Source organism: Trichosurus vulpecula, chromosome 7 (assembly GCF_011100635.1).
Source record: "Trichosurus vulpecula isolate mTriVul1 chromosome 7, mTriVul1.pri, whole genome shotgun sequence".
NCBI lineage: Eukaryota > Metazoa > Chordata > Mammalia > Diprotodontia > Phalangeridae > Trichosurus > Trichosurus vulpecula.
The window spans coordinates 129,431,256-129,447,544 of NC_050579.1; the positions used below are offsets into that span (position 1 = coordinate 129,431,256).

The following is a 16,289-nucleotide window of genomic DNA, read 5'->3' on the forward strand; positions in this document are numbered from 1 at the left end:
ATTTAGCTCTAAGAGAATTTTCACTGTAACACAGACTTAAGCCTCTTTCTTACATAATTATATACATTATCTGCCATAAAGAAGTTCCTTAACTTCAAAGGCTGTTTCATTTTTGTCTTTCTAGCCCCAGAGCCTAACACATAGTAGGCACTTAATAAATGCTTTCTGATTAACCAACTTTATTAGTGTCTTTACTAAAAGTCTTCAAGTAGAAAATGAGCATCAAATTAGTAAATTTCTTTGTTCTCGTTCTATCTTCAGTCATCATTTATTGCTATTAGTATATCACATGATATTAAAAGGTTAACAGTAATATGTTTATTCTCTTAAATGTAAGGTTAACAGCTAGAAATTTAAACACCTGTTTGATGTGCTAAAAGTTTATAAAACAAAGGATTAGGTTAAGGAGAAGTGATAACTATAAGTTCTCTTTCCACTTCATTCAAAGGATAATCATGGATTTTTTGAATAGGAAGGGTCTTTTGATTTTCCGAATGAGGAAACTGAGATTCAGAGACGTTCAGTGATTTGTTCAAGGTCACATGGGTTGTGACAGAGAAAGGACTTGCACCTAGTCCTCTGACTCCAAAACCAATGCCCTTTCCATGTCACTATTGCTCTTCCTGACCTGTTAGCACCTCTCTCAAAATTCTCAAACTCAGGGGTAGCTAGATGGCGCAGTGAGTAGAGCACCAGCCCTGGAGTCAGGAGGACCTGAGTTCAAATCCTGCCTCAGACACTTGACACATGTACTAGCTGTGTGACCTTGGGTAAGTCACTTAACCCCAATTGCCCTGCCAAAAACTAAAAAAAAAAAAAAAATTCTCAAATTCATACTTGCTTGCAGTTAAATTATTGTCACATTTTCAAGGAGTGCGATTCTACCATTGCCCAAAAGTCTTAGAAGGAGCAGAATTTAAGAATTTCTCAAAGAACCAGACAAATTTGGGGGTCAATTTGACATACCTGGTCCTTCCAGTGTTAAGGTAACTGTCTAAGCAATAAATAGTTAAAAGCTTATTTAGACCCATAAGAGAGATGAGAGAAGAGGAAAAGGCAGTATATTACTTCCACCTCAGGATTGCCCATCCCCATTCCACTCTCAGAAGGAAGGAAAGCAGAAACTGGATTAAAAAGAATTACAGGTCTCCAAAAGTTTGCTCCTACATGGTTGTTCTTGTCTCAACAGTTGCCTTGTTTTTATTTTTTTTTAATTCCTTATTCCCGTCCAACTCTAAATGAAAGCAGAAAAGTAAAAGGTGGAAAGAACATTGTGTTCAGTTAATTTGGGTGATTGATTCCAACTCACTGTTTTCTAAATTCACCTTCTAAAACAGTCAGTCTGCCACCTTGAATTTAATCAAGAAGTATGCTTTGTGGAAACAGCCAATAAAAACACAACTGAAAGAAGTCTTTATGCAACAGGTGATGGGGCATGGGTAGGGCTTAAATGGGAAGGTATTCACAAACACATTTTCTACCTCTGGTAAGGGCCCAAAGGAAAGTCGTTCACAGCTACAGACATGTACAGAAGATGTAGACAGGAGTTTCTTAATGAAATACCACAGTAAGTTCAGAGAGAAAAGAAAGAAATGTAAACATATTTGACTCTGAATAGTCCTAAACCTATTTGATTAAATCAGTATAAACACATCTGGGTAAGGAATCTAGAAATCTAATATAGGAAAAGTCTTCAAAAATTTGCTGTTGAATTTAACAAAATATTTGATTGATAGTTACTATCATTCATTATTTACTGAGCACCTTCCATGTTACATGCAAAACAACAATGCTAGCTAGCCATGGAAGGGAGTACAAGTACCTTCTAAGGCATGGTCCCTGCCCTCAGAGAGCTTCAATTCCAATAGAAATGGGAGGTGAACAGGTGTGAAATAGTTGTGTTACCATTCAAGGTAGCCTTTGATTGAGTGGCAAAAGCAATAGGGTTGCCTGGCTATATAAAAGACATATATCCAGACATTGAGGGTTATGGGAGTCAAAGCAGGGGTATGCTCGTAAATGTTTAACAACTGACTCCTTGGGGAAAAAAAGGCTACCCACTTTTAAGTTTGATCAGCATTAGTTAACTTTTCTTCATCACTTTCTTAAGACTATACATTAGTAGTAATAATAAGTCAAGCCCTAATTTGTAGTATTTGCCTATTTCTGATGCATAAAACCTCACACTAAAAATTTAACAGAAGGTTCTCATGAGTCTGTAAGAGCAGACTCCAGCATACCCCTGAGTTAAAGAAAGAAATGTAGAGAGAATAGAAAGTAAGATCTGGGCTCTGAGAAAGAGAAAGAGAGAGAGAGAGAGAGAGAGATTAGAACAGTAGGAAAGAAAAGCAAAAGCATTCTAGGCCAGAGAAGCAATATGAATTAAGTATATTTAGGCTAGTGAGAAGGGTCTGATATGATTGACTGCTAGAATGGTGGGAAACACAAGTTGGAAAAAGAGCTTGGGATTGGATCCACAGGGTTTTAAATGCCAAGATCTTTGGAGTTTACTGCACAGATAATTCAGAGTCACTAGAGGTTTCTAAGCAAGGGAAATATGTTAGAATATTTGAGATTACAATGATCTGAACAAGAGGTTTGGACCTAGAGTGGGGTGGGTGAATGACGAAGGTAAGGAAAGATCACTGGTTCTGGAGTGAAAGGGCCTTGATCAATTCCATTTTTTGACGCTCATTACCAATGCCCAATGAGCATTAAGATGTTCATTGACCATAAGCAAGTCACAACCTCTCCGGGTCTCAATTTTGTCATCTGAAAAATGATGGAATTAGACCAGATGGCCTCTGAGGTCCCTTTCAATTCTAGATCTATGATCCCACAGTTATAAAAAAAATCCAAAATTAGAATCTCCAAAACATGGGGACTGCTGGAGATTGAGTAATGGAGAGCTATGAGTCGGATACTGTTGTAAAATAAGCTCTGTGAGTTTCAATTTTCTCATCTGTAAAATGGTGATTTTTAAAAAGTGTTTGCAGAGTATTATCTCACAGGCCTTTTTGTGAGAAAAGTGCTTTTGTAAACCTCATACAGAAACATAGAAATTGAACCTGGTGTTAGTGTCAGACTCCACAAGGAATCTATCACTGGAAAAAGGCTAAAGACTAGAAAAAAGTTTATGATCAAACAAGGGACAGATAGGGCTATAGAATATAAAATGGAATAATTTTTATTACATAAAATTTTAGAAGATTCTGTAAAAACAAAACCTATGCAGTTAAGATTAAAAGTGGAAAAATAGTTAACTGGGGGAGAAGGCTGGAGGAATATTTGTAGCAAGTTTCCCCAATAAAGGACTTATAACCATGGTATATAAGGAACTGATTTAAATTTGTAAGAACAAGAGACAATGCCCAATAGATATAATCAAAGGATATAAATAGTACTGCCTATCTACAAACTTATGAAAAAATGCTCCAAATCACAAAGAAATACAAATTATGAAACTCCAAGGTCCACATCATACCCAGATTGGCAAAGATGGTCAAAATTTTAAAAAGGAAAATGACAGTTGTTTGAGGGGCTCCAGGTTAAAAGGAATATTGTTTCATGTTATGCTCCAGCCATTCTGTAGAGTAATCTGAACTATGCCCAAGAAAGTTACTAAACTGTGCATATTCTTTTATCCAGAAATACCTCTCTTAGGCCTATGCCCCAAAGAGATCAGAGAAAGAAAGAAAAGAATTATTTGTACAAAAATATTTTATAGTAGCTATTTTAGTGGTGGCAAAGAACTAGAAATTTAGGGATGTTGTATCCCCAAAAAACAAAAAAGAAAAAAAAGGGTCCTTGAAGAATTTTTAATGATTTGAAAAGAACATAAGGAAGAACAGAATCACAGAAAATAGTACAGTTTTGAAAGTAACATGCCGAATTTGTTATATTTAAAAGGAAAAGTAGGCTATACGTAATAATTTGCAATTTCATGTGCTTTTCTCTTCTACTATTTATAAGAAAATGCTCATTTTATTTGGCCCTTGTTCAGAATGAAAATAAATTCAAAGCAAAAATAAAAAAGTCACACTCTAAGATTTTAAGGATTCTTCACTTATTAAGAATTACTACATATTTGCTCTTGATCAATAAATTTTTTTTAGAGGAAACATAGCCCTGGCCTTAATAAATGTTTGCCAACATAGTTTGATATGGAAGGTAAATTAAGAAGCTAATTGATCTGGGAAAGATTGTATCCAAGCCATCCACAGTGCCACAGGTAATCCCTTGCTCCTCACAATCCCCACTTCCTTTCACTTTGAAACACTTGGTGAGGCTTGACAAACCTCTCTGTTGTTTTTGTCTTCCTTGCCACCCCCAATTACCTTGTTCTTGAATCTCCTCATCCGACTCTACTAACTGAAGAGTACAGTCTCCAAATTCTTCCCTACCTAATTGTTTCTAGAATAACCTACAGTCCCCCCGTGAGGAAGGTGCTATTATCACCCCCATTTTACAGATGGAGAAACTGAGGCTGAGAGATTTCAAGTGACTTGCCCATAGCATACAGCTGATAAGGGTCCAAGACAACTCAGATCTCTCTTACTCCAAGTTTAGCACTCCATCCACTATGCCACCTTATTGTCTTATCTAAACAGAGGTGGATTACCCAAATAGATGTATTAGTTAAGTACCTTGAGACCTCCAAGGAAACCAAGAGGTTGCCCAGTAGGAGCAATCTTTCATTCTTAGAGCCCTTGTGGTATGGCAGAAGATTCAAATCATTTACTTACATGTCGAGGCCAGCCTGTACATCATATATTGACATGTGGCCAAATGAGGTAGACCCAGAAGTCCACATGGAGATGTGTGGGCAGATGCAGACAAAGGACCGTTGTAAGATCAGAAGCCCTCAGCAAGCAAAGTTTTTTGCATGCCCCATTCTTGACCCACTTGTTGGCTTACTTTCAGCATATTTGCTTCATTGGCCTTCCTTAACCAACCTTGCAGATACAAGTTTCATTTCCTGGCACTGCCCTTCAGCCTTCCTTGATACTATTGCTTATTTTATAGACTCCTCCTTCTGAATAACCAAAATATTTTGACTCTATCTTGGATTACTGAATGCTGTGTCAATCAAAAAAATCTTAATAAAAAGAAAGGAAGGAATATATATGGCATTCTACATGCTTTTCATGCTTAAAATTTACCTAGAATATATTGCTCATACTGATGTACATCTAAATCATGAATCTATACAATCTATATAATGACCACCATTTGATAACCAATAAATTGGATCTAATTGTTATTTTAATATAATATCAAGTTTAATAATTTAACGAAGCAAATGTTTTACATATTACTGTTTTTATTCACTCAACTGGTCAACAAATTTGAGCACCACAGATAAACAGAAAAAGCAAAAATAGTCCCTGTCCTTAAGGAATTTACATTCAGATGGGAAAAGCAACATATATACAAATTAACTGATGCAAGATAAAGATATATAGAAAATAAAAAGAGGCCTTAGAGGGGAAGGCACTAGAAATTGGGGAAAGGGAAGGGTCCCAGAAAGGTCATTCTTAAGATGAGTCTTAAAGGAACCTAGAGATTCTACCAGGTGGACATTAGGAGAAAGAGCACTGTATTCAATGTAAAAAGCAAGTTCAAAAGAGGGATGAATTTGAACAGAAATGATATTGAGTTCTGTTCTGGACATTTTGAATTTGAGATGCCTATGGGACATCCAGTACAAAAGATAGTTGGTGACATGGAATGGAGCTCAGAAGACTAATGCTGAACAAAAAAATCTGGTAATCATCTGAAGAGATGAAAATTGAATCCATAGGAGAGGATGACCAAGTGAGAGATGATAAAGAGAAAAGAGAAGACTTATCTATGTGGTACAACCACAGTTAGTGAGAGTGACATAGATGAAGATCCAGGAAAACTGAGAAAGAATGTTCAAACAGATAGGAGATGAATCAAGAAAAAGCAGAGTCATAAAAACCCAGAGAGAGATTACCTAGGAAGAAAAAGTGATCAATTTTCAGAGAGGTCAAGGATGAGGATTAGATTTGACAATGACGAGACCATTGGTAACTTTGAAAAGAAGAGTTTCAGTTGAATGATAATGTCACAAGCCAATTTACAGAGGGTTTGGAAAAGAAAGGAGAAGAAATGTAGGTACTGAATGAAGATGGCTTTTTCAGATGGGAGAAATATAGAATGCTAGTTGGTGGAAATGGAAAGACCTAATGTGGATTTTTTTAAGTATGGAGAAGATTTGGATATGTTGGTAGGCAACAAGGAAGGAACCAATACTGAGTGACTAATGATTGGAGACAGTAGAGATGATAGTGGAAGCAATCTGCTGGAGAAATGGGCATAAGATCAAGTGCACATATTGAGGGCCTGGCTTTGGCAAGCTACACAAGATTTGGGGGGCAGAGGACCTGGGTTTGAACCCAACTCTGCTATCTACTACCTATGTAATGCTGGATCTTAATTTCCTCATCTTTAAAATGAAAGGAGTGGACTAGAAGACTTCAAAATGTTCCTTCAGCTCTAAAGTAACTATCCTATGGCCTTATTCTCCCCTTTGTAAAACAGATAATTAAAAGTACTTTCCAAATGAAAACCACAAAACGTTACAGATAGAAGGGACCCAAGTGATATATGTTCTAACCCCTGAATTTTTCAGATGAAGAAACTGAAGTCTAGAAAGCTAAAATACCTTGCCAAAAGTCACACAGCTAGTAAGTGATAGAGAAGAACATAAATCTTCCATCTTCCATTTTAATACTTTTTTCATTAGACAAGAAAACTCAATTTAAAAGGATTTTTTTTAAAAAAAATCTACAGGTATAATATTTTAGGATTACAGGATTTTAGAACTGAAAAAGACCTTAGAGGCTATTAAGGCTGTTTTCATGAGCCTATCTTTCTATCCTACACCTCAAACCTGTCAACACATTTACTCATCCTCTTTTGTGCCACTCATAATAGAAATGGTGTTAACCTCTTTATTTTTGCCCTCAAACTGACCCCCATTCTGTGTCTTTTGGGAACCTTTCATATTATTCACCCATCAGCTTCAATCTCTCTATCCATTGGATCCCTCTCTGCTTAAAAAACATAGTCAGGTCTTCATTGGTATAAAATACAATATTTTCACTTGATCTTGCTGCCTACTCAATGGGTCACTCTATTTTCCTCTTCAGTTTCACAGATGAACTGCTTATCTCTTGATTGCTAAATCAAATGATTTGGGGGAATGACTAAACAAACCATAGTTACGAATATAATATTACTACACTAAAAGAAATACAGAAAAGCACAGTTTTAGGGAAACTGGGGAAGATTATTTTATTGATTGATGCAGAGTAAAGTGGGAAAAATCTGGAGAATAATTTATACAATAATAAAATTCTAAAGAAAAAAAACAAAGGACTAAAAAAGTTTGATTAATGCAATGACCAACCATATTTTGAAAAAAGGGATAATAAAGCATGTGACTCTGCTGACAGAGAGGTCATAATCTCAAGGTGTGAAATAAGACATTTTTTTCAGATGTAAACAATTTGGTAATTATTTTTTGCTTCATCATGCATATTTGTTTACAAGAATTTTTTTTCTACCGAGGTGAGAGAGGGGAAAAGGAGGACTGATAGTTGTCTTCAAGTGTTTGAAAAACTATGACATAAAAGAGGAACCAAGCTTAGCCTCAGAAAGCAGAACTAAAAGCAATGTATAGAAGCAGCAGAGAGGCAGAATAAGGCTTGATAGAAGCCAAAACATTCTAACAATTAGAGCTGTCCAGACTGTTCCAGAGTGGAACAGGCTGCCATGGTAGCAGATTCCTCTTCACAACAGGTTTATAGTTGTTGTCCTTCATTCTCAAAGAGGTCCAAAACTATATCACTATGTTGGAGTCAGTGTATACAGTGTGTCTGACTGTGGCTGATCAGACCAATGAGCTCAGAAGGTTCTACCTCAGGTTGGGCACAAATAGTCCACGTGAACATTTGCAGTGGAGTTGTCTCTCAATTTGCACATCTCACGTTTCTTTTGAGCTACTGTAATTCTGCTTGGCTTATAAGAGCACAGCACCTTCTTTGTTGTAAGCACACTATGCTGGGCAGTCCTTTGCCCATGTCTCACGATCAATTCCAAAGTTCTTCAGAAAGACCTTGAGAGTATCCTTGTATCATTTCTTCTGACCTCCATGTGAGTGCTTGCTTCATATGAATTCTTCATAAAATAGTCTTTTAGGCAAACGTACACTTGGCATTTGAACAACATGGCCAGCCCATCAGTGTTGTACTCTCTGCAATAGAGTTTGAATGCTTGAAAGTTTAGCTTGAGAAAGGACCTCAGGGTCCAGTACCTTATCTTACCAGATGATCTTCAGAATCTTCCTAAGACAATTCAAAAGGAACCATTTCAGTTTCCTGGCATGTTGCTGGTATACTGTCCAGGTTTCACAGGCATACAACAATGAGGTCAGCATAATGTTTTTGTAGACACTCAGTTTGGTAGGCAGTATAGTACCTCTTCTCTCCCGCACTTTCCTTCAGAGCCTCCTAAACACTGAACTAGCTCTGGCAATGCATGTGTCAACAAGCTTATAAGCAAAAGCTGGATGAACACATTGGAGAATGTGGAGAATGGAAGGACTTATTCTTGGACCAGATTGGCCTTGGAGTTGGCCTTGCCAACTCTGAGTTCCTAAGGCCTCTACCTTTTAGAATCTTCATCTTCTTTCAAGGGTCAGGTACCAACTCTTCCCTGATACTCCCCAATTGAAATTTTCTTTCCCTCTTTTTAAGTATTCCAAAAGAACTTTGCCTGAATTTATGCCTATCTGTGTACATTTTATAGCCAACTCCACCCATAGTAGAATATATAAGCACCTTGAAGGAAGAGACCATGTCAGTTTTGTCTTTGTATTCACACCATCACATAGCTCAGGGCCTTGAATAGACCTGTATACCTGTACCATATAACTTCTGTACCTCAGTGGATCTGTGATCTCATCAATACAGTTATTCCTGTCAACAATGCTTATCATAAACCATCTATGTCTGCTCAACCTCTCCAAGTCTTGTCCATACCCTCTTATAAATCTGCTCTTGAACTCTTGATATTTCTAGGATGGCAATGGAGCCATCCTTCAATTATCCATCTATCTCATTATATAACAAGCCAATCTTTTTTTCCCTCAGTCATACATTTCTCTGATGACAACATTTTTGCCACTTCCTCTGCCCAGTTCCTCATTTGAAATGTGCTATAGCCTGCTCGTGCCCACCAAGGACATTGCTGTGGCTTTAGTAAGCACTTAATAAATATCTAGTTGACCTGAATCTGCTCACTTTACCAATGAGAGATCCCAAAGAAATAACATGATTTACCAAGGTCATATAGCAGGTGACAGAGGTGGGATTTGAGCCCAGGTCTTTTGACTTCATGTACAATGTTATCTACTATGCTACATGGGCTCTTAGTCAAGACCATCTGTTGAACATGTGAGTATTTTCTAAAGAAACCTTTAGAGCAAGAATCCTTAACCTAGAGTCACATGCAAATTTCAGGGGGATTCAAGAACTTGAATGGGAAAAAGTATATCTTTGTTTTCACTAACTTTTGGTTTCCTTTGTAATACTGTGTTTTATTTGCTGTATCTAATGATGTTATTCTAAGAAGAGATCCACAGGATTCACTAGACTGACAAGAGTCCATGACACAAAAAAAGTTAAGAATTCCTCCTCTGAAGTATCTTATAGTTACGGCACAATAGCGTCACTATAGCATATCACTAATAGCACTAAACTGTGATTTTTTCCAAGCATGATTTGAAGTATATGACTCTGAAAATACTCACCACCCTACAAGCTGGGGTTTGCTCCTGCTTGCTTAACCTGTAAATGTGGGGATATTTTAGTCAAGTTTACAAAACTGAATATATCAAATGGTGAGTAAAGCATAAGAAATATAATGCCTTCATGGTACTAAACTCATGGTACAGAGCCTCAGCAGGGCCTCACCATTATATAACAGTTCTTGTCTCATTCCCTTCAGCAACTGTTCCAACTTTTTTTTCCTTTGTGCCCCCTATCCTATACCCCTCCCCACCTACTTTTACAGCAAATAGTCTATCTGAAGCTATCTTATGTGAATTCCTTCATGGTACCTCCTCTACCTCTCAAACTTTCTCAACATCATCACCTGTCTTCCCTAATAACCCTCCCTGATTCCCTAATCCTATTGTCTTCCACCTCCTCTAGAATCTTGCTCCAGCACTCATCCTCTGTCTCTCTCTTGCCATCATCTCCTTGCTATTCTCTTACAAATATGCACAGGTTTCCCCAGTTCCACCATCCACTTACCTTTCTATCCTAGTAAGCTACCATTCTCTCTCTCACTCTTCTCCAATGTTATTTAAGTTGCCTACACCTGATGTCTTTTCTTCATCACTACTTCAATTCTCTACAATCAAGTCTCTATCATGCTACATCTCTAAGCATTTCCTGAGCATTAAATCCAATGGTCATTTTTCAGTTGTCATCATTCTTGACTTTTCCAAAGCTTTTAACAAATACTTTTTTTTGGGTCAAGGAGAAAATACTGCAAGCAGCCAGAAAGAAACGACTTGAGTATGGTGGAAACACAATCAGGATAATACAAGATTTAGCAGATTCTACATTAAGGTACTGGAGGACCTAGAATATGATACTCCGGAAGTCAAAGGAGCTAGGATTAAAACCAAGAATCATCTACCCAGAAAAACTGAGTATAATACTTCAGGGGAAAATATAAACTTTCAATGAAATAGAGGACTGTCAGGTATTCTTGATGAAAAGACCAGAGCTGAATAGAAAATTTGACTTTCAAACACAAGAATTAAAAGAACCATGAAATGGTAAACAGGAAAGAGAAATCATAAAGGACTTATTAAAGTTGAACTGTTTACATTCCTACATGGAAATATGATATTTGTAACTCATGAAACTTCTCAGTAGTAGGATAGTTGGAGGGAATAGATAGATTATAGATATAGATATAAGGCACAGGGTGAGTTGAATATGAAGGGATGATATCTAAAAAATAAAATTAAAGGGTGAGAGAGCAATATGTTGGAAGAAGGAGAAAGGGAGAGATAGAATTGGGTAAATTATCTAACATAAAAGGGGAAAGAAAAAGCTGTTACAATGGAGGGGAAGAGGGGGGAGGTGAAAGGGATGAGTAAACCTTACTCTCATCGGATTTGACTTAAGGAGGGAATAACATACACCCTCAATTGTCTATCTTACTGTACAGGAAAATAGGGAGGAAGTGGAAGGGGGAAATGATAGAAGGGAGGGCAGATTGGGGGAGGGGTTAGTCAGAAGCAAACACTTTTGAAAAGAGACAGGGTCAATGGAGAAAATAGAATAAATGGGGGGTGGGATAGGATGGAGGAAAATATAGTTAGTCTTTCACAACATGATTATTACGGAAGTGTTTTGCATAACTACATATGTATAACCTATATTGAATTGCTTGCCTTCTCCATGAGGGTGGGTGGGGAGGGAAGAAAGGAGAAAATTTGAAACTCAAAGTTTTAAAAACAAATGTTAAAAATTGTTTTTACCGGCAACTGGGAAATAAAATATACAGGCAATGGGGTATCGAAATCTATCTTTCCCTACAAGGAAGTAAGGGGGAAGAGTATGGGGGGGGCGGTGATAGAAGGGAGGGCAGAATGGAGGAAGGGATAATCATGCCATGTTGGGGTGGGGGGAGGGCAGAGATGGGGAGAAAATTTGGAACTCAAAATCTTGTGGAAATGGAAGTTGAAAACTAAAAATAAATAAATTAATAAAAAATACTTTTTATATTATGTGCTTGACAACATGAATACTTCCTAAACATAAAGGGTTTCAGTAAACCCTTATTACTTATAACCTCTCTCTCTCTCTCTCTCTCTCTCTCTCTCTCTCTTTCTTTAACTCTTCTGTTTCCTTTGCTGGCTCCTCATTTTCTTCCCAAACATCTTGATTATGGCTGTGCCATGAAGGCTTGTTTGTCCTAAGTCCTCTTTTCTTCTCTCTATATACTCTCCCTTTCACCCATGACTACTCCCCTTTGAGCAAATAACTCCCAAAACTTTATCTCTGATCCTGACCTCACTTAAGAGCTTCAGATTCTTATTTCTAACAACCTATAACAGCTCTCCACCCGGAGGTCATACTAATACCTCAATTTCAACATGTTCAAAAATGAGTTTCAGTATCTTCTGCCACATAAACTTCTTCTTCTTACTTCATTATTTCTGTTTATGACAAATCTATTCGCCTGGTTTATATTCAGAATATTAGAATTATCTGAGACTCTTCCCTCTTCCTCAATTCTCAGATCTGTTCTATTATCAGGTTCTGTCAATTCTACCTCATTATTGCTCACATCCATCCCACTTCCCTCCTCTCTAGTCCCGTTGGCTCCAACCTAATAGAGACCTTCCCTGCTATCACCCCTGAAATACTGCAATGAATTAGTTACAGGGCATCCCATCTCCCACTTCGTACCTGCATATTGCTATTAGAATAATCTTTCTTATACCTGAACCTAGGAATTGTCTTACTCTTTGCTCAGAAATCTTCAGCGCTTCCCTGTTGTCCACCAAATTAAGTTCAAACTCCCCTGCCTGACATTTAATATCCTCCACAATATGGTGCCACCCTATTTTTCCAAACTTATCTCACAAATTCAGAGTTAGAAATTGGAGACTAGTCCAGCTTGTAAACCACCAAGAATTCCCTCAATGAGATCACCAACAAGTGGTCATTCAGCCTCTATTCCAGAGTAGGATATGTTCAGAGACAGACCATAGAACTTTGGGATAAATCCTGTTAGGAAGGTGTTTCTAGAACTTTCCCCCTTTATATTAACCCTAAATCTGCTTCTCTCACCGGTAGGCACTATTTCCACCCTTTTAGGCCAAGTGCATTAAGTCAAATTCCTTTTCAGCATGAAGTTCCCTCCCACCCCACCCCCACTCTAATACAACAAGCAATTATTAAGTGCCTACTTTGTATAAGGCACAGAAAATACAAAGACGAACCAAAAAACAGTCCCTGACCTCTAGTAGCTTATAAGATAAGTGTTAAATAGTTTTTACAATCCATCTTTATGTGACATCATCACCTAACATTTCACCATCTCCTTCTTCATAATACTCCCTTGCATACACTCTGTGCTCTAAGCAAACTGGACTACTACTACTCTTTCCCCACTCACTGGGTTCTCATGTTTCCAAACCTTACCTTACATTGCTCCCTGTATCTGCATTGTCCTCCCTTCCCTTCTCCAGGGAATTACAGTATTTATCCATCTTTTAAAGCCTAACTAAACTGTCATTGCCTTCTTAAAGCTTTCTCTAATTCCTTTCCTATAAGGAGACCTAATATAGCATTTTGTCTTGTAACTCTTGTAAGATCATAGCTCAGAGCTGGAAGGAATCTCAGAGGAAAATTAACACAAATTTTTACAGAGAGTTAACTCAAGCCCACTGAGGTTGAGTGACTTTTCCAAAGTCAAACAAGTAGGAAGCACCAGAGGCAAGATTGAAACTCACGTCCTCTGATTCCAGAGGCAGTGTTTTCTCTATACCAAGCTTTCTCCCTAATGCATTTATTATGTAGCATAAGCAGAAGAAAAGTAGCTTTGATGAAAAAAAAATGAAAAATAATATAGCCTAGAGTTAAGTGAGCTAAGTAATGCAGTGGATTGAGCTCGAGTCCTGAGGTCAGGAAGACCTGAGTTCAAATCTGGCCTCAGATCTTATTGGGTATGTCACCTGGGCAAGTCATTTAACCTCGTTTGCCTCAGTTTCCTCATCTGTTAAATGAGCTGGAGAAGGAAATGACAAACCACTCCAGTATCTTTGCCAAGGAAACCCCAAACAGGTTCACAAGTTAGACACAATTCTTGAACAACAAATATATCAGCATGCTATAGAAGTCACAAAACTATCAGTATAACACCATTGATTCCTACAATGTGTGAACATTGACTTGCATATTGAATGAAAATGGAAATTCCTAAATAGTAATCAATAAGATATAGCAATAGGACTTTCTGAAATTCATGATTATATTTTCAAAAGCCTAGCTTAAATTTTATCTTAAGACACCATGACTCCAGGGGCCTAAAGTCTTGACAGGCATCAAAACTCCAGTGACCTGTTATCCCTGCACCTTTGTTTACCAAAGGATACCAAAACAGGAGAAAGGCCAAAAAAAAATGTACTCAGTACTAAACCCATCAAAAACCTTGCCTGTTGTGTTAACTTTCTAGAAAACTTCAGCCTTTCTAGGCTTACTCAAGATTTAACTCCAAGGTGATGGTGTTCTGTTTAATCATTTTCTTTAAAGTCTTCACAAGTCAATTTCTTTTTTTAAAAAACCTATACAAGTCACAAAGAATATTTCAAATTCATTAAGAGAATGGTGGTGAACAGTCATTATATTTATTCAAAGACTTGAGCTCTTTAAAAAAAAGATTTACATCAATATATTAATGATATGTTATACAATATATTATACTTAGATGAAAGTATAATATATTTCTACTTATCTGAAAGTCAACACAGTAGGATAGAGAACTGGCTTTGGTATAACCAAGATCTAGTTTGAAGTCTCACCTCTCTCCCACTTGCCCACCTCTCCCACCTACCCTCCTGGCCGTGTGACCCTCAACTTCTCAGTGATGCAGGAAACTCTAAGGCTAAACTGAAAAGTAGTTGTTGCTCTGAGGAGTTTCCTCACCTAGAGCTCCCTATGGTAAAGAAATCACAGGTCCAGTTGTTTCTTTTTTTTAAGGATATATTAAAATTGTTAGAATCACATGTTAATAGTGGCAATACATGATGTGATTATTCTGTGTAATTATTAACATAGTGATGATAGTAATTACAGTAACCCTCCATGTTTCCAGTAGTCCATTTGTAGTGAGACAGCACGACAGCCAGCCACTCTTGTGGCTGGTGCCTCTCCAGTCTGTCCGTCTGTCTTTCAGTCAATTTGTCTCTCGGTCAGTTTGTCTATCAATTTGCCTGTCTGCCTGTTTTGTCAGTCTGTTAGTCTATCTGTCTGTCTGTCTTGTCAGTCTGTCAATCTCAGTCAATTAGTTTGCCTGTCTGCCTAAGTCTTGTCAGTCCATCCGTCAGTCTGTGTTGTCAGCCATTCTGTCTGTCAGTCTGTCTGTCGGTCTCCCTGCCTGCCCACAGTCTGCCCCGAAGCCAGGTGGTCAGATCACACGGTCTGTGCAGGGCTAGAGTAGCGCCCTTTCCAGCAAGCATTGCTGGCCTGGCACTGGCCCCAGGCGGAGGCGGAGAAAAGGCGGCACCTGCTCCCGAGAGTCCTGGGGCGGGCCACTGGGGCGGCCCCGGACAGTCCAAAGAACCTTACTCACCAGGGAAAGCACTTTGTATGTGTTGGGATCCTTGGCTTTGTGCGCCCGCGCGCCTTTTTCAGGCTCCTGCTCGTCCCCCAAGTCCAGGGGAGCCAGCATGTTCACAGCCGCCTTTGGGTCCCCGGCAGTGTCCCCATAGCCCTGCTCCTTGCCGGTTCCCGCGCGGCTCTCCTTGGTGCCCCGGTGGCTCCCGCTGCAGCCGTCCCTCTCCATGGTTGGCTCAGGCTTTCCGCTTCTCAGGCTCTTCTGCCGGCTGCCTTGCTTTAATAAGAGCCACTGAGGGCGGCCTGGCCCCAAGGACTCCGCCCCCCTCCTTCAGCCAGCCTCCTCCCAGACCCTTGGCTCTTTTCCCCTAGCCAATAATGTAAAATGTGAGGGGGAGAGCGGCCCAACGCCCCGGATTATTTGGCTTCCTGTCTGATTTCGGGCATTCTGGCTGTTGGGTTATTTTGGGTATTTTACGTGTGTGTCTCTTTAACTTCCCCCAAAGCCTTTCCCCGCACCCCACCCTGGGCACCATCTGAAGACTTGCAGGAATCGCCCTGCTAAACTACCTTAGTATTGCCTGAATTGCATAGTGTGGTCTGCAGAGGGCATGAGATCATGTGGCCCCAAAATAGTGCGAGTGGAGAAAGAGGAGGATGGATGGATGCTGTTTGTAAGTGAACAGGAGAACAAGCCTAGGACTCTCCTGTGTGACTTTGTAGGGAAACTAGAATGGGTGGGAGGCAGACATCCCCTGCTCTCTTTTCCCTCCTAAATAGAAATAGAGGCTGTGATGAAGAAAACATTGGGTTTCATCATTAAGATCATAGGCTCAAAGGATTTAGAGCTGGAAGGGACCAGTCTATTGGGAAATACAGACTCCCAAGGTTTTG

At 38.8% G+C, this 16,289-nt stretch overlaps 1 protein-coding gene across 1 annotated transcript in view; it reads right to left on the reverse strand.

The window, feature by feature from the left end:
- The window catches only part of ENPP1 (ectonucleotide pyrophosphatase/phosphodiesterase 1), a 98,145-nt gene extending 82,502 nt beyond the window's left edge, over window positions 1-15,643 (reverse strand). Inside the window, exon 1 of the mRNA XM_036766969.1 lies at window positions 15,412-15,643. Within this exon, the coding sequence (XP_036622864.1) occupies window positions 15,412-15,624 (213 nt within the window). The 5' untranslated portion in view covers window positions 15,625-15,643. The remainder of the gene's footprint in view (window positions 1-15,411) is intronic.
- Between the last annotated feature and the right edge of the window lie 646 nt (window positions 15,644-16,289).